Source organism: Peromyscus californicus, unplaced genomic scaffold, assembly GCF_007827085.1.
Source record: "Peromyscus californicus insignis strain IS unplaced genomic scaffold, ASM782708v3 Scaffold_3__1_contigs__length_106647218, whole genome shotgun sequence".
NCBI classification, from domain to species: Eukaryota; Metazoa; Chordata; class Mammalia; order Rodentia; family Cricetidae; genus Peromyscus; species Peromyscus californicus.
The window spans coordinates 35,161,372-35,186,252 of NW_026294551.1; the positions used below are offsets into that span (position 1 = coordinate 35,161,372).

Consider the following 24,881-nt stretch of genomic DNA (forward strand, 5'->3'; position numbering starts at 1 on the left):
TGGTGTTTGCCTTTAATCCCAGTACTCAGAAGGCAGAGGCAGGTGGATCCTCTGTGAGTTTTAGGACAGCCTGGTCTACAGAGCAAGTTCTAGGACAGCCAGGGCTACACAGAGAAATCTTTTTTTTTTTTTCAAGACAGGGTTTCTCTATGTTGTCCTGGCTGTCCTGTAACTCCCTATGTAGACCAGACTGGCCTTGAATTTACAGAGATCCACCTGCCTCTGCCTCCCAAGTGCTGGGATTAAAAGTATAAATTTTTAAAGAAAAAAAAAGATGCAAAGGAAAATGATGGTGACATTCTGACTTCCAAGGTGAAGAAAGACCAGAAATTAAGTTCTAGCTTTTGTACTATCAATGACCAGCTCTGTAGAGGCTTGTGTAAATCCCTCAGGTTGTTCAAGAAAGATAACCTTGCTGTATGCCATCAAGGGGCCTACAATTCTGTAAGTGAACATCACTTACAGAATGTCAAAGAAACACAGAAGTGGTCTAATAATATGTGTGGCTACTGGGAGGCTGGCAAGGAGGAGAGAATTCATTCTTTTTGTTCTTAATCTTTTATTTTATGTGTATGGGTGTTTTGCCTGCATATGTTTGTGTACCAAGTGCATGCAGTGCCTATGCATGCCAGAAGAGGGCATCAGATACCCTAGAACTGACGTTACAATTTTGAGCTTCCATGTGGATGTTAAGAAAGGAGGCTAGGTGGGGCTGGAGAGATGGCTCAGAGGTTAAGAGCACTGGCTGCCTCTGGTCTACAGAGCTAGTTCCAGGACAGCCAAGGCTACACAAAGAAACCCTGTCTCAAAAACAAAAACAAACAAACAAAACAAAGAAAACCCCACGAGATAAAGAAAAAAAAGAAAAAAGAATGGAACCCATGTCCGCTGGAAGAGCAGCCAGTGAGTGCTCTTAACCCCTGAGTCATCTCTCCAGTCCCCAAAAGGAATCATTCTAATGAGGAGGGGTTCCTGAGCCTTGCTTGGTTTTCCTCATCTGCAAAATGAAAAGCCTGAACAAGGTTATTTCTAAGCATTCCCCACTCCCAGCTGTAAGCACTTATAATCCAACAGAAAATGAAGGCAAAGGATTTCCAAAGAAATCTGCCCTAGAACTTACCATAATCTTGAGGTTCAGCCAAAGAACTTTGGATTCTTTCAAAGTCCTCTTCTATGGGACTTGAGGTCTATAAAAGAAAAACAAAAAAGTAGGTTTTTTGTTTTTTCTTGTTATTTTTGTTTTGTTGTTCAGTGGTGGGCATCAAAAACAGGGCCTTGTGCATGCTATGGAAGTACTCTACCACTGAAGTTCTTAAACCTTGAGAAGTACAGAAAAATAACATTTTTCCAGATAGTATTGTACTGTGTTCCTCTCAACAACAAGCCTGCCCTCTACGTCTGCTCTGCAGAGAAATTTTGTAATTTTCATTTCTTCCCAGAACTATCCTTTGTTCACTGCTCTAACAAGGACTAGAGAGCCTCTACAGTAAAGACAATGTGTTCAATGTGTAGCCCATCTTTCCAGCTCTCAGATGGTAGAAAGCATAAGTGTCCTTCCTTGTTTATGTGATCTAAGTAAATACAACTGTGAACCATGTTTTTCAAGACTTCATATACTGGACTACTGAGATGCCTCAGTAAGTAAAGGCATTTGCCACATAAGCCCGGTGACCTAAGTTTGATCCCTAGAACCCACACAAAAGTGGAAGAAGAAAATCAACTCCAAAATGTCCTCTGGCCTCTACACATGAGCCATGGCACATATGCCCACACATATGTATCATCTCACACACACAATGATAATTTTTTAAAAACATCATAAATTTGGGCTGCAGAGATGGCTCAGAGATTATGAGCATTAGCTGCTCTGCCAGAGGACCCAGGTTCAATTCCCAACACTCACATGGCAGCTCACAACTGTCTATAACTCCAGCTCCAGGGGATCTGGCACCCTGACACAGACATATATACAGGCAAAACACCAATGCACATAAAAACAAATAAATCTTTTTTAAAAAATTCAACTTTAAAAAAATCATATTTTATCACAACCATATGTTATGGAATAATCTTTTTGTACACTGTGAAGATTTGTCACTCAGATTGATTAATAAAAATATGAATAGCCAATAGCTAGGCAGGATTTTTGGGGCAGAGAGAACACTGGAAAGAAAGTGGAGTCGTGAGGAGATGCCAGGAGCCACAGAGGAAGCAGCATAGGCAATACAGAATAAAGGTAACTGAGAATGTAGATGAAAAGAAATGGGTTAATTTAAGTTCTAAGAGATAGTTAGTAACAAGCCTAAGCTATGGCCAAGCTTTTATAATTAATAAGTCTCCATGTGGTTATTTGGGAGCTGGCTGGAAGGACAGAAATATCTGCCTACAAATGACACCTAATATGGGGCCACGTATATCCACATAAGACATGAGAAAGCTTAATAAAAGGTTCTAAACACACAAAAACGGAGCCAAACACACCTCCTGGCAGCTGCCTGCCTGCTTGAGCCACCAGTGCACCATGAGCCAAGCCACGTGGCAAATCTAAGGTTTTGCTCATGCAGATAGAAAAGGTTACAGATACACAGTAAAGACAGATCCAGATGCAAAAGACTCTAAACAGGATGCAGTGTGTTTAAAAAAATGTACGTAGGCTTAAGAAAAAATTAGTATTAGACAGACATAGAAAAAAGTAAATAGTTTATAATAAAGTCTTTAAAGAAAATATAAAGTAAAATAAAAAAATAAGCCATGTAAGGATGGAAAATACACAGGGAGTCTGGATCCTATATGATGTCTTATTAACTTTAATTTTTTTTTTAATTATTTGCCAGAGCTGAGGACCAAACCCAGGGCCTTGTGCTTGCTAGGCAAGCGCTCTACCACTGAGCTAAATCCCCAACCCCTAACTTTAAATTTTTAAATGCTAATATATAAAAAACAATAGCTGCTGAGAGACACTGGATAGAAACTGCTAAATTAAACCAACCTATATATATTTTTAAATGTCTTAACTTCAAAATGAAAGTTGGACAATGTGTTGCATTGGGAGAGAGATTATGCTTTTGTTTCCACAGGAAACAAAAGGTTGTGGATTCCTTCCAGATTAACAGAGATTAAAATTGACCAGGAAAGACCTCCTGGGTATCTTGGCTACAGACACAGGGGAGGAAGCCAATAAAGACAGATGACATGTAAGCTGGTCCCTTGACATGGGAACAGCTCTGAGATGAAATGAGACGTGATAAATCATGTTGGCTGCAGAGTCCTAATAACTTATTATTACATGCCATCCTTTCATATGGCTTGGATAGAGATTTCTATTACAGTTTGATTATACAGTCCAAACAGATTTATAAAATTGACAGATGACTATACCTGCTCAAATATAAAACAAAAAATATCTTTAACTGACTTGTGCACACCACACATTCCATACTTGTGTTAATGTAGATATGTACGTTATCTTTGAAAGTTTATGTGTTTTCAGAGCAAGGGGACCAGACACCAGTGAAAATGGGTGGCCCAGGTGATTCAGCCTCTCACAGTGCCTCTGTTGCAGTTTCCTCAGAGTTTTGCATCCAGAACAGCTTCAAGGCTGCTGACTTGAAGCTCACAGACTACTCCAGCCAGGACTTCAGATAAGTCTTAAACTTTACCATTGCACAGAAACTGGACAAGAAATAATACAGCTAACTTTCCCAGGACTTGACCATTATCCCAATTTTCCTAGGGTCTCCTTAAGATGCTAGAGCCTCCAGACAACATGAAGCAGTCTAGAGAACATGATGCCCACATTCCCAAGAGGTGAGGTAGATGGCTTTTGGTCATTCCATGGGTTATAGATGTTTGCTATCATTTAGGAACATCAGTTACAAGTTGTTATTGGTCAATGTCAGGAAAAAAGCTAAACAGGAGTTAGAGTCAAAGATCTGCTTCTAAAGAGAAAAAGAGGGATATAGCATATAAATGATGAGATAAAAGGGTGGATAGTTGAGTCTACTTTTAAACAACCAGTAGTCTAAAATATTTTTACATTGGTATGGATTTTTGTATATTTATACAAATTTAGGGTTATTTTGTTAAAACATACTGTACATACATTTCTACTCTTGTTTAAAGTATTGTACCTATACAGCTCATTTAACAATGTAATATAAATTTCTAGTCCTTGAAAGTTATTATTACAAACTATTTATGATAATAAAAAATACAAGTTAGTAGTTATTGTCACCTATAACAATCAAACTTGTAGTCATATTAGGTATGTTTTCAAGGTCATACAGAGACATATTTTAGATAGATAGATGGGTCTTCAAACACTTCAGAGATTTACAGAAGATGGCAATTAAGATGTTTTAATAACATAAGGCTTTTCATGACAGTGAGACATGTCTGCTCCTGGCAGCACCCATTTACTGCCAGGATGGTGGGCTTTGAAGAACCTCCTATGGAGTTTGCTTTCTTTATTGAAAAAGCTAGCCATTGAGGCAAGAAACTGCCCTTTCCTTGACTGCTGACAGTATGCTGTCCAAACTGGACCAGCAGGATGCAAAGAAAAGTGACTGCTGAACTTTGCCAAGACAGGGTAGGACAGTCCTTAAAAAATTCCTGCTTTACAAAAAAGTCTGTCAGATATTCTAGGCCTGTAGGCCAAAGATACATGTCCCAACATTACAGAGGAACCTTGGGTGACTGTCCAGGCAGCCAGATGTCTGTCATTTCTATAGGTTTGGAAATGGCTTACATTACACTTCCTGTTTACTCAGATAATATTATATCCTTCTGGGGTCTTTGATGGAGTTGAAGACTAGATAGTCATAGTTTTCCTTAGTTATGATAAAAGGTAAATTAGGTACAGAGCTTTGGACTCATTAAGATAGAATAAATAATGGAGTATTTTCTCCAAATATGCCAAATACAAATAGACTAGACACTATAAATGTAATTCTGACCTGATAATTGGTCTTATTGTTTATAGTTTTATTATGTTAAGAGTTAAAACCTTTCCTTTTTATTTAGACAAAAAGTGGAAAATGTTGTGGAATAACCTTTTTGTACACTGTGAAGATTTGTCACTAGGATTGGTTTAATAAAAAGCTGAATGGACAATAGCTAGGCAGGATTTTCAGGGCAGAGAGAAACTGGGAAGAAGGGTAGAGTCGTGAGGAGATGCCAGGAGACACAGAGGAAGCAGCATGGGCAATACAGAATAAAGGTAACCTAGCCACATAAAGCAACATAGATTATGCTGGGTGGTGGCATAAGCCTTTAATCCCAGAACTCAGGAGACAAAGGCAAGTGGATCTCTGTGAGTTCTAGGCCAGCCTGGTCTACAGAGCAAGTTCTAGGACAGCCAGGGTTACACAGAGAAAACCTACCTCAAAAAACCAAACAAACAAAAATAATATAGATTAAAAGAATTAGGTTAATTTAAGTTGTAAGAGCTAGTTAGTAACAGGCCTAAGCTATGGCTGAGCTTTTTTAGTTAATAAGTCTCCGTGTGGTTATTTGGGAGCTGGCTGGCAGGACAGGAATATCCACCTACAATCATATTCTTATATTGTATCACTGTCAACAGTTATCTGTACCACACCCCTCTAGGTTTTGTGGGGGTTTCTGAGACAGGGTCATGATTGGCCTTGAATGCTGTCTATGCTCTTTAAGTGACTGTAGCCCTGTAGAGTTAGTATATCTAACTTGTATAGATAATATTTTGATGTCATAATACACAGCAGCAACTCAGGTCTACTTTATTAGATCCTTGAGTGCTTCTTGGTCCTGCCAAGTTATAATACTTACGCTGTAAAATTTCTCAGTACCCACAGATGTGTCACAACTTGCTTGAGAGACTTCACTATGCTGTGGCTGCTCATGTTTTCTGAAGAATGGATATCTAAAACCTAGTGATCATAACATAGTCAGGGATACAATCATTCAGTGATATTCATGTAGCAGAAAAAGGCAAAAAGTAGCAATAGAATGGAGATATAAACATATTCTTCAAAGGGTACCCAAATTCTCTAAGTTGCATAGATAAAGTAGACACTGTTAATTTAGCCTGGTCTCAAAATGTAGCCCTGGATCATCTAGCCATTTGACCATGCAGTCAGCAACAATTCTTTTTTTTTTTTTTTATTTGAGACAGAGTTTCTCTGTGTAGCTCGAGCTGTCTTGGAATTCACTCTGTAGACCAGGTTGGCCTTGAACTCACAGAGATCCACCTGCCTCTATGTCCCAAGTGCTGGGATTAAAGGTGTGCACCACTACTGCTGGGCAAAAAGCAATTCTTGATGAAGAATAGATTCTAAATACCCAAAACCCCAAGCAATTGATTTTCCCTTGTTGCTGTTGTTTGATTGGTTTGGTTGTCTGGGACAGGACTTCATGTAGCCTAGGATTGCCTGGAACTTGCTATACAGCTGAGGGTAATATTGAACTTCTAAGCTTCCTGCCTCAAGTTTTACAATTATAGATGTATGCTACTCTGTATGGCTTTTCTTTTCTCTTTTTGGTCTATGCACGTATGTGCAGTATTATATATGGCTACACATGTACATGCATGTACACATGAATGCATGTGAAGGTCAGAGGCAAATGCTGGGTATTTTCCTCTATCCATCTCTGCTGTTTTTTTTTTTTTTTATATCTATAGCACAATGGCGACACCTGATCTTATTGCTGCCTCAGCTACTGACTGGGCCTCTGTAGCTGCTGCCTGGCCCCCTAAATGCTGTTTTAACTAAATCTCTATCCTTTTATACTACCAATAAAGACTAGGGAGCCAGATGCTGGTGTGAAAACCTGCTAGCTCACAGAGGCAGAGAAAGCAGCCAGCTGACCTTCCTCCTTCACCAACATCCCAAAAAGTGAGCTTCTCTTCTGCTATCCCAAACCAAAAAGAACTGCCAAATTCAAAGCCCTCCCTACTACTACTTTCTGTGCATCTATCCGTCTTCCTGACTCCCTCTTACTCTCTACGGCCACTTGGTGTCAACTAGTTGCTTCCTCGGCCTCTTGACCTATGGTTGATTTTATTTAATCCTGTTTACAGAAAGCTGTTGGATTAAGCATGTGTACTAGGACTGGGCCATACCACAGCCAGAGGCAGGTTTTTCCAGTAAGTAATGAAATCTCAGGGTTCACAGTGTGATCAAATAACCTACAACACATCCACATTATCTCTTGAGACATTCTCTCAGTGGACCTGGTACTCACAGATTGCATGGATTATGTGTTCAGAATGCTCTAGGGATCTACCTGTGGTTTCTAGGACTAGGGTTACAGATGCTGTTAGTTATGCCTGAATTTTACCTAGGTGCTGGGGATCTGAATTCAAGCTTCATGCTTGCACAGCAGGCACTTTACCCATTGACCCATGTCCTCTGGATTCTCTCTCCCCCTCTTCCTCTCCTCCCCTCCCTTCCCCTTCCCCCTTCTCTTCTCTTCTCTTTTCTTTTCTCTCTCTCTCTCTCTCTCTCTCTCTCTCTCTCTCTCTCTCTCTCACAGAAGTACAAAGAGAAGAAACCAATTGATTTTCTGCAAAGCTAAGTGTCAACTTCAGATCTCTTTTCTTTGACTTCAACGTCTGTGAAATTATTATTTGATGATCTGACTGTGAACCATTTCAATGACAGTAAGTGCCATATGGACTCAGCAGGTTGATTCCCAACTTAAAATGCAATGAAAAGAAAAAAAGCAGACTGGGTGTGATGGCGTACACCTGCAATACCACCACCCAGGAGACTGAGGAAGCAGGTTAGCAAGTTTCAGGTAAGCCTGGGCTACACAGGTTAGCAAGTTCCAGGTAAGCCTGGGCTACACAACAAGGGCCTGTATCAAAAACAAAGAAATATTCAATAGGGAATGATAGCTCACCTCCACCCTCGAGTAAGAAAGGTTTTATCCCTTACCAGGTTAGACCAGGACCAAGGTCAGCACTTGGAGATTATTTTACTTCCGTTGGACAAAAGGACCTTGTTTCAGTAAGGGAAACTAATGGATCTCTTCACCTTTAAACACTGGTTCTCAGAAAAGTAGGAGACAGGACCAAGCAAAGGGAATATGCAAGAAGCACGTGTATTTTGAGAGCTGAGAAGGAGACAGAGCTCACCGAACCCAGCTCCTCCCAGTGGACTTACTGGTGAAGCTCTGAAGGCCTGTCTGTCTGCTAGGCTTGTTCTTGTCACAGTCACTGCTGTCCATTTTGCCAAACTTCGTATCTCCTCTCAGCTCATCGTTTTTCCTTTGATAGTCTACAATGTGCTGCCAATATGTACTCTCAGGACCTCTGACTGGGGGCCGTGGCAAATGAGTGGCCTCATTTTCAACCTTATCCTCAAAAGGCAAATTACTCTGAGGACTCCAAGGAGGTACTAGGAGCTGTCCAGAAACTGCTTTCTCTGCCATTTCTTTTACTGCCACTGGGCATGAGAGAAAAGCATTTAAAACATCACTGTAAACATTAGAAAGAAACATTTTCAACCTTAAAAGATACAATACTACTTCCACCATATTGTAACAGTAATTGATTTGGTAGTTTCATCACCCTTATCTTGCCTGTTTGCCTTTAAGGGGAGGGGATGAGAGCTATGACAGAGTATAGGAAACTCCAGTTATTACCCTAAACAATAGCCTATGCTGCTGAATTCCAGTAGAAAGCAGTAGCGCACTTGTAGATGGACCCTACTACTAATTTAATGAGAAAATAATATCTGAAATTCCCAGGCTATATTAATTATCATCTGCCTTATTTTTCTAGACTACACTAAGCCCAAATCTTTGGGAGAAGATAGCACACCAAGTAGACCATAACAAAAGGGTATTACAGGGGAGGCTGGAGAGATGGCTCAGAGGTTAAGAGCACTGACTGCTCTTCCAAAGGTCCTGAGTTCTATTTCCAGCAACCACATGGTGGCTCACAACCATCTGTAATGAGATCTGGTGCCCTCTTCTGGCCTGCAGTCATACATGCTGTATACATAATAAATAAATAAATCTTAAAAAAAGAAAAAGAAAAAAGGGTATTACAGAATATGTGAGATAACACTGCACACTCTCCATTTTAATGTTGAGGGGTATACTATGTGTTATATAATATATATTTATACAGATAATAGAAATATTTCCTACAAAGTTTAAAAATAGAAAAGCATTTTCCTTCTACGGTCTGCAATTACAAGAGCTGTGCTTTTATTATAGGATGGTGTGTGTGTGTGTGTGTGTGTGTGTGTGTGTGTGTGTGTGTGTGTAAACAATAGTGTTATTTATGATCCTAATAATAAGACATGTGTTTTATACTTAAGAGATACCAAACAGGTGCTGGTGGTGTAGCTTGGTTGTAGAGTGCTTGCTTAGCATGAATAATACCTAGGTTCAATCCCCAGAACCATAATACAAACAAAACTGATGACAATCAAGAATTATAAATTTCATTCATCAGATAGGCACAGTACTGCCTGCCTATAACCCTAATACTTGAGAGGATCATTAGTTTAAAGCCAGCCTGAGCTACATAGTGAAATCCTAAAATCCTATCCAAATAAATAAATAAATACTATCTTAAAAAAAAAACTCATGACTTCATACTCACTTTTCCATTTTAAGTATGCCTCTCCATCATCTTCATTATTTCTTGATTTTGTATTATAGATTTCAGAAGACACAGATTCCATACTGATCCTAAGTTGTTGCATCATTAGGGTAGGATTGAGGTAGATACAAATAAAATGTTTGTTCAAGTTCCTAATAGTTCAAAGTCCACCAGCTGATCCAGAACCCCTCCCCACTCTGACTCACCACCAGAGAGCACCCGATGCCCCACCATCTCAGACTGTAAGGCCCCACACCTGGCAGAGCCCTGTTGAGGCCTGGGTGACCCAGGTCTCCATGAGTGGTTTGACTCAGGGAAGGGTGCACTATTTAGCTGAGTAACTCCTGACTTGGATACTTGACTCCCTAGATTTTTCCTGGCTGAAAAATTTAAAGGTTGGGATAAAAAATCCCCACAGGTTTGTTTATTTTTTATTAATTTCCAAATTCATAATTTATGATTCTAACAATGTTCTTGGGAGATTCTCAGAAGTAGAAGAAACTGAAAACTGAAACAGTTTCATCCGACAAAATCTGTCCTTCACTATAGCCAAGTCTACCCTGCCCTCAATGAGACAAATCACAACTGACAGTTCATGTGAAGGTTCTCTGGTGACAAGGCCACCTTATTGGTGACAGCACAACAGCTAACACTTGAAACAAGGATCTTAAGGCACAAGTATCCTGAAGAACAGTTTCTCTGGGTTCTGGATCCTGGTTGCTTGCTAGGTCACCTGTCTTGCATTAGTGAATATCAGTCTCTCTGAACTAAACTGTTTTATCTGCAAATTAGAGCAGTCTTTCTTCCTCTAAATATCCCATGATTATAACCATTTTGCCATTGATTAAAATAACTCTTCAGGGCTGAGCATGGTGGCACATGCATTTAATCCCAGCCCTCTACAGGCAGAGTAGGCAGATCTTTGTGAGCTCCAGGCCAGCCAGGACTACACAGTAAAATACTGTCTCAAATAATAACAGCAATAATAGTAATGATGAATACATAAAATAACTCTTTAAAAATGTGTGGTCAAGCTGGGCAGTGGTGGTGCACGCATTTAATCCCAGCACTTGGGAGGCAGAGGCAGGCAGATCTCTATGAGTTCTAGGTCAGCCTGGTCTACAAAGTGAGTTCCAGGACAGCCAGAAGTGTTAGAGAAACTTTATCTTAAACAACAACAACAAAAAGCATGTGATCTGTGGCACAGCTATGAAATCCTTGTTGCCCAGAATGCACCACTACCTAGTTGGACCAGAAAAGAGAGCTTGGATCTGACAGCTGCTTTCAAGAGCTTTTTGGCAACATCTATAAAGAATTTTAAAATGTTCAAAGCCTTTGACCTAATAATTCTGCTTATGGGAAACTCCTAAATACATAATCAAAAGTACAGAAAAAACTGGGTTTTAGTTTTTTCTGGGTTTTTTTGCGGGGGGGGGGGGGGGGGGGGGGGGGTGTTCAAGACAGGGTTTCTCTGTATAGCCTTAGCTATCCTAGAACTTGCTCTGTAGACCAGGCTTGCCTCAAACTCAGAGAGATCTGCCTGCCTCTGCCTCCCGAGTGTTGGAATCAAAGATAAGTGCTACTGTGCTATACTTTTGCATATTTTTATTACATTTTCATTTTTAAAGTCACTATGACCTTGTTTCCAACAGAATTAAAAAAACCAGAATCTAAAACTCAACAATGAGAAAAATTAAATTTTTTCAAAATAAGTTTACATAAGTTTTTTAAAATAGCATAGCATGGTGAGTAAAATATATGTATTTATTTATTTATCTTTTTTTTTTAAAGATTTATTTATTTTATGTATGAGTGTTCTATTTGCACTTAAGACTTTATGCCAGGAGAGGGCATCAGATGTCACTACAGATGTTTTTGAGCCACCATGGGGGTGTTGGGAATTGAACTCAGGACCTCTGGATGAACAGTCAGTGCTCTTAACCACCGAGCCATCTCTCCAGGCCCTATTTATTTATCTTATTAAAGAATCTTACTATGTAGCCCAGAATGGCCCTACCTCCTTAGTGCTGAGATTATAGGCATGAGTCACTATACCTTACTTCCGGCATTTTTTAAATGTATATGGGTGTTTTGCCTGCACATATGTCTGTGCACCACATAGGTACCTAGTGCCTGCAGAAGCCAGAAGAGGCCATTGGATCCCCTGGAACTGGAGTCACAGATGGTTGTGAGCTGCATGTGGTTGCTGAGAACTGAATTCGGGTCCTCTGCAAGAGCAGCCAGTGCTTTTAATCACTGAGCCATCTCTCCAGCCCCCTTTTTTGTTTTGTTTTGTTTGTTTGTTTGTTTTTAGACAGAGTCTCAATGTAGCCCTGCCTGGCCTGGTACTCACTACATAGACCATGCTGGCCTTAAACTACCTCTACCTCCAAACTGCTGGGATCACAGGCATGGGCCACTATGTGCTTTTGCATACTTTTTTTTTATTACATTTTCATTTATTTGGGAAGGAGTGCAGTGGTGTACACACACACACACACACACACACTAACTGTAAAAGAGCTTGAGATGGCTTAGTGATTAAGAGGACTTGCTACTCTTGCAGACCACTGGAGTTCAGTTCCCAGCAACAACACAATGGTTAAGGAACATCTATAACTCCAGTTCTAGGGAATCCATGAGTATTGTACACATGTGGCATACACACATAAATGTGGGCACAACATCCACACACTTAAAATAAAAATAAATATTAAAAAAAAATAATGGGTCTGGAGATGGCTCAGAGGTTAAGAGCACTGGCTGCTCTTCCAGAGGACCTGGGTTCAATTCCCAGCACCCACACAGCAGCTCACAACTGTCTATAACTCCAGTTCCAGGGGATCCAGCACCCTCACACAGACATACATGTAGGTAAAACACCAATGCACATAAAATAAAATAAATTGTTTAAAAAATAATAAAAATAAGTGTATTCCAGCATGGTGGCACACACCTTTAATCCTAGCACTTGAGAGGCAGAGCCATGTAGAGCTTTGTGAGTGTGAGGCTAGTCTGGTCTACACAGTGAGTTTCAGGCCAGCCTGGGCTACATAGTGAAAGCCTAGCTCTAAAATAATAATAATAATAATAATAATAATAATAAAATTTTTTAAATTATCTAGGGAATTTTGGAAAGGCAAAATGCTTTATTATTGCTGTTGATGAATTCTGTCTGATTTAACCTGTCATCCATTTTGCTTGTGATGTCTTCTGTAAGTTTCCATTACAATCTGTTTCTGCATTGCTTTTATTCATTATTCACAATCCATTTGTCACCAATATATTAAGGTCAGAAAGTGGTCTAAGGCCACATGAGAATATAAAGGCATACAACACAAAAAACAGTAAATGTTAACCCACCTCCTACTGTTTTGGCTTCTATTTCTTTCCAAACTCTCCTTGGCTTCTTGGGTGGATGGTAACTGCTCACCTGTGTTCTGCTTCCCAGGACCACAAACAGTTGGCAGCTTAAAAAAACAAACATGTTTCAATGCTTTAGGTGGTGAATTTTTCTTTTCACACTCATACTCTATTTTCAAAATCATTTTTGGCTAAGTGTGTAGAAATAACAAGAGCAATTTATGATCATTTCCTTTGCATGTTTCCTATCTAGTAACTGAGAAGTTTTTACTAAGGAATGTGGAGTGCGAGAACCCAGCCCAGTGCAGACAGAAGGTGAGCAGAAAACGAGTAGATCAAACAGAACCAGAAGCTGTGTGTGGTGGTGAACATCTCTAAGTCCGGGACACAAAGATGGCTGTGTGTTTGAGGTCAGCCTGTACTACAGGACAACATGGTGAGTTCAGGGCCAACCTAAGATACACAATGGAACCTTGCCTTAAAAAAATACCTGGAAGCCGGGCGGTGGTGGTGCACGCCTTTAATCCCAGCACTCAGGAGGCAGAGGCAGGTAAATCTCTGTGAGTTTGAAGCCAGCCTGGTCTACAGAGTGAGTTCCAGGACAGCCAAGGCTACACAGAGAAACTCTGTCTCAAAAAACCAATAATAAATGAATGAATGGATAGATAGATAGATAGATAGATAGATAGATAGATAGATAGATAGATAGATAGATAGATAGATAAGAAACTTAACCGGGCGGTGGTGGCGCACGCCTTTAATCCCAGCACTCGGGAGGCAGAGCCAGGCGAATCTCTGTGAGTTCGAGGCCAGCCTGGTCTTCAAAGCGAGTTCCAGGAAAGGCGCAAAGCTACACAGAGAAACCCTGTCTCGAAAAATAAAAAAAATAAAAAAAATAAAAAAGAAACTTAAAAACTTTGCTAAATATTTCTCTCCTACAGCAACATAAAGGCGGGGATTTTCATGGCAAGACCACTAAACCTTGGATTCCAGTCTAAGCCTTGATGAAAATAATGCATAAATCCTCTAGCTCAGTTTCATCATCCATAAAATGAAGGTAATAACTACTAGTAGGGTGCTGTGAAAATAAAATATAATAGAAGTTACAATACTTTGCAAATAGCGGAAATAAAAAATAATAACGCTATATCCTTCATTCAAAAGACAGATATTTGCTTATCCCAACTTTTACTTCATTTTAATTAACTTAGCTAATCATTTCCTAGCTTATAGCAACAAATCCAGAGCTTGGGGATGGTATCAAGATCCAATAAAATGAGAGAAATCATTAAAAATGAAGTATATCTGATTTACATAGGCGTTCCTGGCCAGTCAGGGCTATATACTGAGACCCTGGCTAGTATATATAGTGGTACATACTTATTATCTCAGCTCCTGGAAGGCTAAGACAGGAGGATTTGGAGTTCAAGGACAACCTAGGATGTATAGAGAATTCTAGGCAAGTCTGAGCTATATAGTAATACCCTCAAAAGGACAAAAATGAAACAAAAAGCCATAGCTAGAGAGAGGGGTGGGGAAGAGAGGGAGGAGAGCAGCAAGCAGGTTGGATCTTAGCAAGAAAACAGCCCGCTAACGGGCAAGGCACAGAGCTATCTGCCCCAACTAAGAATGAAGGATTACACTGTCACTCAAAGGTTTTAACAGTGAAAACTCAATATAAGCTAGTCTAGCTAGCAGTTCTGCTCTTTCAGAATTAAACTCTTTCTCCCAGTGGAGCGGACCTCCACTACTCTACCCCATCTCAGTTACACCACCAGGCCTCAGGAAATCCCAGTCACTGGGCCTGAACTCACACTCTGTAAAAGGAGGGAGTTGGTGCATGCCTGGTGTGTGGGTGGGTCTTCCAGCTCTTCAAGTGTGACTCAAGAGGCACTCCACTCATCTCTCTGTGAATTTGTTCAAGTTTATGTATTCATCCATTCTCTCGTTCTTCAGTGATCATTTATTAAGTGCCTTTGATGTTATCAAGCATCATACTGGGTACTGGGATACAGAAGGAGTCATACCTCAACTATGTCCTTAAAGAACCACAGAAGAACCGGTCTGCAATGTCACCTTCAGCTCCTGGGATACCTTGTTTATTTTTACTTAACTGTCTCCTTTGAAAAGCAGGTTCCTCACACCCTCTGTGTTTAAGTTAAAACACACTAGTGTGTAAGTATGGGCATAGTCTGTGGCTTATTCACCATTATATGCCAGGTTCTAATGTAGCCTCTGACTTTATAAATGTTTTATTTATACCCCCTCCCCCCTCCCTCCGTGTGTGTGTGTGTGTGTGTGTGTGTGTGTGTGTGTGTGTGTGTGTGTGCACGCACAAGCATGCAAGCACATGTATCAATTAATGGGTATCTCCTCAATTTCCACTTTTTAATTGTTTACTTATATATGTATTTATTTATTTAATGTGTATGGCTGTTTTGACTGCCTGTATGTCTGTGCATCATGTGTATGCCTGGTACCCACAGACACCAAAATAGGTTATCTAGCCCCTGGGACTGGAGTTACAGACAGTTGTGAGCTGCCATGTGGGTTCTGGGAATTGAACCTGGGTCCTCTGGATAAGCATCCAGTGCTCCTAATGCCTGAGCCATCTCTTTAGGCCCCTCCACCTTTTTTGAGACAAGGTATCTCCCTTGAACCTGTAACTCACCTATTCAGCTGGACTAGTTGGCAAGTGAGCTCCAGGGATTGTCCTGTACAAACTAATATGACTGATTTTTTTTTTAAATATGAGTGCTGGAGATCACCCTCAAGTTCTCATGCTTATCTGGCAGACATTTTACTGCTGAGCCATCTTCCCAGTTCCACATAAATATTTCTTAAATAACTCAATGGGCAATTTAGAATTGAGCATTTTTTAAAGTGTGTGGGCCTGAGTGTATGTATATATGGAGGAAGGCACTGGATCCCCTGGAACTGAAGTTAAGGGTAGTTGTAAGCTGACTCATGTGGGTGCTGCCAAATGAACCCAGGTCCTTTGCAAAAGCAGCAAGTGCTTAATCATATCTCCAGCCCCTAAAATGGGGATTAACACCTGTCCACAATACTTTATATACTTTGAACTATGTCAAATTGCTAGTACTTAACTGATCTATAAAACAGAAATTTCATATAGCTGAACTTAATACATTTGAATCTATAGAGGACAAAGGCTTTGTGCTTGGTTTGGAATAGGGGTTAGAGAGAATATCTACCATAGAATTCCATCATAGAGGCCTTATTTCCTAACCCAGGAGGACTTTGCTATGAGTTATCTGCATTTATTTACAGGCGCTGCACACAGGTCACAGGAAATGTTGGTTCCAGGATTCCTTCCGCTCCTTCTACCCACTTACTGTACCTGATCGTTTGTCTCTGACTGGTCCCCGCTGCTTTCTTCAGAAATTTGTGTGAAAGGCTTCCAGCCACAGTCACTTAGTTTCTCAGGATTTTTGCCAAAATGTCCTTCTTGGAAGTCTCTCTCGGTTCCTGGACACCTTGCTAGGGCCGACCAATAATGGCCGTTTTCTGCCTGCCTGGGCTCTGATAACTGCATAAGAGGAGGAAGGTAAGTCAAAGATGGAGGGCCCACAGCCAACAGAAACTTGGCATTCGCAAACCTTAATGAAGCATCCCGCAAACTCCTGCACTGATTGTCCAGCTCCTTCTGTGCCAACTCAAGTTCATCTATTTCTTGCTCAAGTTTCCTCAGCCACTCAGCATTCTGTTGCATCATAACCTGTGAAATCTTTAGATTCAGCACACACTTACTGACGTGCTCGTCAGTCTTGGACCAGCTGCTCATTTTGCCTTTGTCTTCTCTGGTTGGTTCAGATAGGCTGAGTGAACTGAGGGAATCACTTTGCCAGTCTCCATCCTCAAAGGAAAGGTCTGTGTCAACTTCTGAAAAGCTCTTTTCCTCCTCACAAAAACAATGCAATTCTCTCTCCATCTTATCCAGCTCTTCTTCCAGGGACGGTAGTTCATCTACCTGGTTTGGCTTATCCCCCTCAGGAGATGAAGCAGTCCCTGGACACTCTTCCTCTTTGTCAGTTCCCAAGTCCAAGCAGCCTGAGTAGATTTCATTGATTTCAAAGCTGCAGAGGCTGGCCTGACTTGCCATGGGGCTCCTGACCTCTTCTGCCAAACACGAAGCAGGAAGAGAAGGAACATTTGGATTCTCAGGTTCCTGTACTAACAGACTTGAATCCAGGACCCGAGGAGTTAGTGTTGTTTTTCCAGTGGGAACAGAGGGATCTGTTGGTGAATTGGGCTGACTACCTGTTGAAAACAATAGTAATACCCAACTGATTAAACTGACCCTAAAAGGTAAGCAGCCTTGGCTATTGTTCAAGGTGTACAACATGAGCTGGGTCAGGTGGCATACACACCTTTAACCATAGCATCTGGGAGGCTGAGGCAGAAGGATCTCAAATTAGATGCCAGCTTGGACTAAGCAACTTTGAAGCCTGCCTGAACCATACAGTGAAAGCCTGTCTCAAATAACAAAACAACAGTAACTTTTTAAAAGGCACAAAAAACATCTTTTATTTTTCCAACTCCCTTCCCAAGATCGAGATCCTACAAAACCATCTTTTATTTTTCCAACTCCCTTCCCAGGAGTGAGATCCTACTGGAAGATCAATAGATACTTTCAACAGAGGATGAAAAGATGTTTCTTTTTGTTATTGTTATTTGAGACAGGACTCTTTACCTAGCCCTGGCTGTCCTGGAACTCATGATTTCACTATGTAGACCAGGGTGGCCTTAACTCAGAGATCTGCTTGCCTCTGCCTCTAGCCTCCCAAGTGCTGGGATTAAAGGCATGCATCATCACACCCAGCCAGCAGAGGATGAAAGGGTATTTCTAATCTAAGTGAAAGTTCCCATTTTGACATCCAATGAGACAGACATTTGGGGCTATGGAGGTCTAATCCTAAGAAGAATGTTCTTCATTTATACTATTTTCAATGTGGTTAACTGTCAGAACATTCAAATTCCAGGCCCCTGGATTCCAAGGACCACACGCATAGCTTCCTTTGTGCATTAAATAGTGTGACTCAAACAGCTGAGGGGATGCTTTTGGTGGGCATCTGATACAAGTAGTGGAGATACTACCCAAGAAGCTACTGTACCACAGGGAGGATAGATGACTACAAGAGTAATTCAAGGGCTGACCCACACGACTTATGTTGATAAGGGTACAACTTCCAGGAAATGGGATGAAGGACACAAATAATGAAAATTTGAAAGGGAACATTCTGGAAGCTTCCACCCCTGTCAGAGGAGAGCCCAAGTAAACAGTGATTAGGCTATAATTAAAAGGCCCAAATTCCAATTCTGAAACAAGCTCTACAATCCTGAGTATCACAACTCTCTAAACTTTAGTCTCCTCAACTGTAACAGGGTGGTATCAAGTGAGTGTTGTGACATGAGCTCTTTTAAAAAATAAGGTCCTATGTTGCTAAGATTGACCTCAAACTTCAGAACTCAAGTGATACTCCTATCTCAGCTTCCCAAATGTGGGGTTGTAAGTGCACACCACTGTTCCCAGCTGGTCAGCAGATAGTACTTTTACATTTTTTAAATTATTTTTGTGGGGCTGGAGAAATGGCTCAGAGGTTAAGAGCACTGGCTACTTTTCCAGAGGTCCCAAATTCAATTCCCAGCACCCACACGGTGGTTCACAACCATCTATAATAGAATCTGATGCCTTCTTCTGGTGTGCAGATGTACAGTTAGACAGATCACTCATATACATAAAATACATAAATAAATCTTTTTTTAAAATTATTTTTCTTTTCTAAGCAGTTAGATAAATTCCAATGAGTGATCATACTATAAATTCAGTTACTATTAAGTTTTGTATATAATCCACATGTTTATATAGTCTATAAGATTTAACTTAATAATTTTAAGGCTCTTGGCTTTTTCCTAAAGTACCCATCTGTTTTCAGCATAGGTTATATATACAGTTTTAGAAGAGACAGTTCGTGTCCATGTGATTCTCAAAAAGTAAACATACCCAGTATAGCGGCATCTGCCTATAATTCCAGCATTTGGAAGACTAAGACAGAAGGACTGGGCATTCAAGACCAGCCTAGGCTATGAGACTCTAACTTTAAAAAGACCAAGAACAAGGCTGGAGAAGTGGCTCATTAGTTAAGAGCACTGGCTGTTCTTCCAGAGGACCTGGGTTCAATTCCCAGCACCCACATGGTGAATCACAACCATATATATAACTTTTCTGGATTCCCTGGGCATCAGGCATGGATGTTGGTGCACAGGCATACATGCAGCCAGAACACTCATAAAATAAATTTCTCTTTAAAAAAAAAGAGCCAATAAGATGGCTCAGTAGGTAAAGGCACTTGCCATTAAGCCTGATGGCAAGCTTGATTCCCAGGACCACATGGTGAAAGGAGAGAACTGACCCCCATACATGCACCATGGCACATATGTACTAGCACACACACACACACAATTTTAAAATGTAAAACAAAACACTCAAGTCATCCCACTGTTATCAAAGTAATGCTTTGTGAGTTCAAGTCATACCCATTTCCTTTAGCTCTTTGATGTCCAAGTCTGGAGTGTCTTTTTGATATTCTGAAGTTAGCCCTAGACAGGGATTAACATCAGGGTGGGCTTCATAGCTCTGCATTCTGGGGCTCTCAGTTGGCTGAGTTTTCTGAGCTCCAAGAAACTCCTATAACAAAACATTGTCAAGGACACATTTGAAGTCATCCAAATTCCATGTTTTTAGAAATATATATATATATATATATATATGATACCTCCTCCTTATTCTTATTAGGCAGACTGGCTATTATTCCTAATTAACTAGTTTATTATTATTCCAATTCTGCCATTCACTGAATCTTTACTTTACCCTACAACTTCCCCAGGATCTATTCTAAATTCTCTGAGTTAAATTCTCTGCCTTCACTAAGTTAAACAAATAGGCTTTTCTCAGCAACACAGTATAAAAAAAAAGAGGATTTCTGAGACCCAGCCATACCTCTACACTAGCTTTCAACTTTCTATGTAATCCAGGATCATCTCAAACTCCTGATCCTGTTTCAGTATCCCCATCCCCAACCCATGCACTTGCATCACATGCATCTACAGGCATGCACCACTGTCCTCCATCACAAACGTTTTGAAAAACTGGGCCTCTAGCTTCCTGGTCTCTAACCCAATGAAGTAGAGAGCAGAAACCAACTTCTCCCAATTTCAGGGCTTGCCTTTAAGTCATTCTTCAGAATATATCGAATATCTTGTAGGTTCATTGTTCGATTTTTCTGCTTGGCGTGGATACCTGACTTAACAATATCATAATAAGGTTCCGGAAGCCTGACATCAGCTTCTAAATAACTTCCCAAGGCTATGGTTTCTTTAATAACCGAGCCATCCAAGCCATTCCAGGGTATGTTGTCTATAAGGAAAAGGTAGGAATAAGATTAAGACATAAGAAAATCAGTGATTTTCTACAGTGTTGTATCCACTGGTAAGTTGCCTATGTCTCTGTAATAACCTCTTGCCCATGTTACTGTAAAAAACCCTCATGGAACTAACCAGGTCATGGAAAAAAGAGACAGACAGACAGACATGAAAGTAGAAAGGGGACTAGTTGGGAATGAGTGAGAGGGGGACAGGAGTGGGTAACAAGGGGGGGTGGAGAGATGGCTCAGCAGTTAAGAACATTGGCTACTCTTCCAGAGGACCCAGGTTCAAGTCCCAGCACCCACATGGCTGCTCACAATCATCAGTAATCTTAGTTCCAGGAATCCAATGTTCTCTTCTAGGCTCTGCACCAGGCACACAAGAAGTGCACAGACATGCATGTAGACAAAATACCCATAAAATAAATACCCATAAAATACCCAAAAAACACATAAAATAAAATCAAAAATAAAAGAGAGCAATGAGGGTGAATATGATCAAAATGTATTTTACACATGTATAAAAACTTCATCACGAAACCAATTACTATATATAATTAACATATGCTAATTAAACATTTAAAAACACAGAATAACATGTAGAAAAATAAAAGAAAGGAAAAAAATAAATCAGAAGTTGTTAAGAACTTAGTCAAGTCCCTTGGACCCTTTTAAACATTACTTTCTTCCCACAGAGAAACCACTTGGAGCCACTTAACCTAAGTACCAGGGAAATCCATCCATGTCAGAGACGGCGAGCAGCAGCGCCAGCACCCCGCACACATGGGGGTCCGGAACTGGAGACAAGGCAATGCTTGGCCACCAAGCTGAACAGACCACGAATTCATGTCATCAAGAGTGTAGTTTTGCCTCTGGGATTACAAACATCCAAAGGGCAGGTGACTCTGGCCTACTCCCTCACTTGAATGTGGTTTTACATGTGTGTAGTATGCATGTGGCTATGTCTGTCTCTCTCTCATGAAGGAGTCCTTTTGTCTTCAGTTACATGAGTACTTTACTTGAAGTCATGTAGGTTTCAAAGGGCTTTCTTTTTTTTTTTCAAGTGACATCACGTATACATCTACCAGTCCCTATTTTTTGCTTCAGTTAAGTGCCTTGTCACTAGCAAGCAGATATGGGTTTTTCTGAGTCTTAAATAGTTAGAGATTTCTAGGAAACTATCTTGTATCTAATAAGCACAAAGAAGATCCTTGAAGCCAGGTGTAGTGGTGCATGCTTTTATTCCTAGAACTCAGGAGGCAGAAGCCAGCCTGGTCTACATAATGAGTTCCAGGACAGCCAGGGATTCATGATAGAGACCCTATCTCAGAAAAATGGACAAACAAAAAGAGATCCTTCAGGATTTTTTTTTCTCAAGTTCTGAATTTTCATAAAACTAAGTAACTCCTGGAGGAAATCTCTAACCTAAAAATAAGGACTCTGATTAACTTGGAATGCACTCCTCGATCACCTGTTAAAATCTCTTGGATGATCATGGAAAAACTGTAGATGTCTGACTTCACAGTGGCCGCCTTCTGTAAGATCACTTCTGGTGCAGCCCAGTTGTAGAGCTCGGTGGGCAGGGGCACTCGAGTCATGTCCCTGTGTACACCATCGTCCTGGCTGTGGAAGGAAACACAGGCAGATTTCTCTTAAGGAGTCATTATGATCACCACACAGTGCACATGAATATTTTCCTATGAGATATCAATCTTCTGGAGCTTCTGAAAATTCGATGAGACACTGAGTTAACATTCACTACCTCGGAGCTCTTCCAATACGTACAACTCCTTACCATTCCTGCTTGCCTGACCCTACATTCCCACTCACACTCCATTCAAACCACAGGGACCACCTTTCACTTGCATTAGGAAAACATCCCACTTCCACACTGCATGAGTAGTTCCTTCTCCCTGGCACGCTCAGTGACTGGCTGTTTCTTGTGACCAAGACATTAATTTGAAAGTTGCCTCCATAGGAAGCCCTACCCTGATCACCTACTTTAAAAGTAGTACTGTTTTATTAACTGCAGAATAGTTATTACTTAAATTTGTTGTTATAATATCTTGCATTCATCTCTTTGAGAGTAGCAATATATATATATATATATATATATACATATATAGTAGCTATTTATACACACACATATATATAGTAGCTATATATTTTTTCTTTTTTGGTTTTTCAAAATAGGGTTTCTCTGTGTAACAGCATCTCTGGCTGTCCTAGAACTCACTCTGTAGACCAGGTTGGCCTTGAACTCACAGAGGTCCACCTGCCTCTGCCTCCCAAGTGCTGGGATTAAATGCATGCACCACCACCACTACTTTATCATTTTAAAAATATATTTCATGGGGCTGGAGAGATGGCTCAGAGGTTAAGAGCACTGGCTGTTCTTCCAGAGGTCCTGAGTTCAATTCCCAGCAACCACATGGTGGCTCACAACCATCTACAATGAGATCTAGCTCCCTCTTCTGGCCTGCAGACAGAACACTCACTGTATACATAATAAATAAATAAATAAATCTTTAATATATATATATATATATATATATATATATATTTCATTACATTTATTTACTGTGTGTATGTGTATATGTGCGTGTACCGGACCGCACATGTGGAGATAAGAGGATGATCTGTGAGAATTCGCTCTCTCTTCCCACCATGTGGAACCCAGGGGTCGACCTCAGGTTGTCAGGCTTAGTGGCAAGAGCCTTTATCCTATGACATAAAACTCACAGAGATCCACCTGCCTCTGCCCCCTGAGTCCTGGGATTAAAAGCATGCACCACCATGCCCAGCTCATGACTGCTTCTGTTCTAAACTCATGTCCTCTGGGGAATGAGCTCTATAGTTCCTCAGAGTTCCCTGATTTGCATAAATAATTTATCTGCTCAACTAAACACCTTAAGAGCCAAGTCAGACTATCATAAATGTCTCCTAGGCCAACAAGAGGCCTCGGGGTGAAGTGAAATCAGTACTGAATACCCATGGCTGTCATGTTAATCAGATGAAATTATGGATGTGGCAACACTCTGTGGGGCAAAAAGTTCTCATGCCACCAAGTAAGAAATAATATGGCCACGGCAGGCACTTGGTAAAGGTTTGATGACTGCTCACTGATAATCAGCAGCTAAGTTATTCTGGGGCTGGGGATGTAGCTTACTTGGCAGAGTGCCTGCATAGCGTGTTATGAGGCCCTGAGTTCATGCTCCAGCACTCTCATACCTATTATCTAAGCACCTCGGAGGTAGAGCAAAGGACCTGGGTTAAGTTCCCAGCACATGGTGGGTCACAACTGCCTGTAACTCTAGTTCCAGGGAGTCTAAATCCCTCTTCTGGTGTCTGTGGACACCAGGCATGCACATGACACACATATATACATACATGCAGGCAAAATGCTCATATACATAAAATAAAAACATTTTTTTTTTTGGAGCTGAGGATCGAACCCAGGGCCTTGCGCTTGCTAGGCAAGCACTCTACTACTGAACTAAACCCCCAACCCATAAAAACATTTTTTAAATTGTTACTAAAAGTGAGAAGGCTATAGGTGATGACACATGCCTATATTCCCATGTGGTGGTGAGAGTGAGAACAGCCCCCACAGGCTCATGTTTGAACACTTGGTCCCCAGCTGGTGGAACTGTTAGGGAAGGATTAGGAGGCGTGGACTAGTTGAGGGAGGTTGACTGGCACACTTCCCAGAGCGCTCTCTGCCTCCTACTGTGGATCAAGACGTGAGCTCTCAGTGTGGCTGCCGCATGACTTTGTTCCTCCATCATGGACTCCAATCGTCTGGAACTGAAGCCAATTAAACAATTCTGTTTCTAAATTGCCTTGGTTATGGTGCTTTGTCATAGCAACAGAAAATTAACTAAGACATCCCAATACTTGGGAGTCAGAGGCAGCAAATCTCTGTGAGTGCAATCCCACCCTGGTCTACAGAGCAAGTTCAGGGCAGCCAGGAATACAGTGAGACTCTGTCTCAAATACAAGTTCTTTGCTGGTCTGGCATAAGCACAGATTTCAGAAGCTAGAATGGGCTTCTCAGATTGAAGTTTCTATAAGTGGGATTTTTTAATGATATTTGAATTAATTCTTTGAGAATTTTATACATTGTATTTTTTTTTTATCATATTTACCTACTCTCCCCAATTCCTCCCAGATCTACTTCCACAGCTCCCAACCCACCCAGCAGGGCCTTTGACAGAGCAGTGATGTCAGGAAGCCATGAATTAGAAAATATGATCCTGGCTTTTTATTTGTATCACTGAATGATAAACTGGGGAATTGTGTATTGTGATATGCACACACACTTAATATACAAATATTTATATATTTAATGTACAAATTTGGAATATTTACCATATAATTATATATTAAATTAACATAAATTACATTAACACCACAAAAGGTCAATAGGCCTTTCTAGTTATGGTTCTGTTTTAAGGGAGTACTGGGGATGCTCATGCATG

The 24,881-nt window shown here is 40.7% G+C and overlaps 1 protein-coding gene across 1 annotated transcript in view; it reads right to left on the reverse strand.

The window, feature by feature from the left end:
• Tex14 (testis expressed 14, intercellular bridge forming factor) overlaps nucleotides 1–24,881 on the reverse strand; it is a 111,325-nt gene that overhangs the window by 25,587 nt on the left and 60,857 nt on the right. The window contains exons 10-18 of the mRNA XM_052758470.1: nucleotides 21,872–22,023; nucleotides 20,203–20,393; nucleotides 19,514–19,664; nucleotides 16,317–17,236; nucleotides 12,956–13,062; nucleotides 9,593–9,681; nucleotides 8,142–8,423; nucleotides 5,803–5,903; nucleotides 1,121–1,187 (exon numbers count right to left, since the gene is read on the reverse strand). Of these exons, the coding sequence (XP_052614430.1) occupies nucleotides 1,121–1,187; nucleotides 5,803–5,903; nucleotides 8,142–8,423; nucleotides 9,593–9,681; nucleotides 12,956–13,062; nucleotides 16,317–17,236; nucleotides 19,514–19,664; nucleotides 20,203–20,393; nucleotides 21,872–22,023 (2,060 nt within the window). The remainder of the gene's footprint in view (nucleotides 1–1,120; nucleotides 1,188–5,802; nucleotides 5,904–8,141; nucleotides 8,424–9,592; nucleotides 9,682–12,955; nucleotides 13,063–16,316; nucleotides 17,237–19,513; nucleotides 19,665–20,202; nucleotides 20,394–21,871; nucleotides 22,024–24,881) is intronic.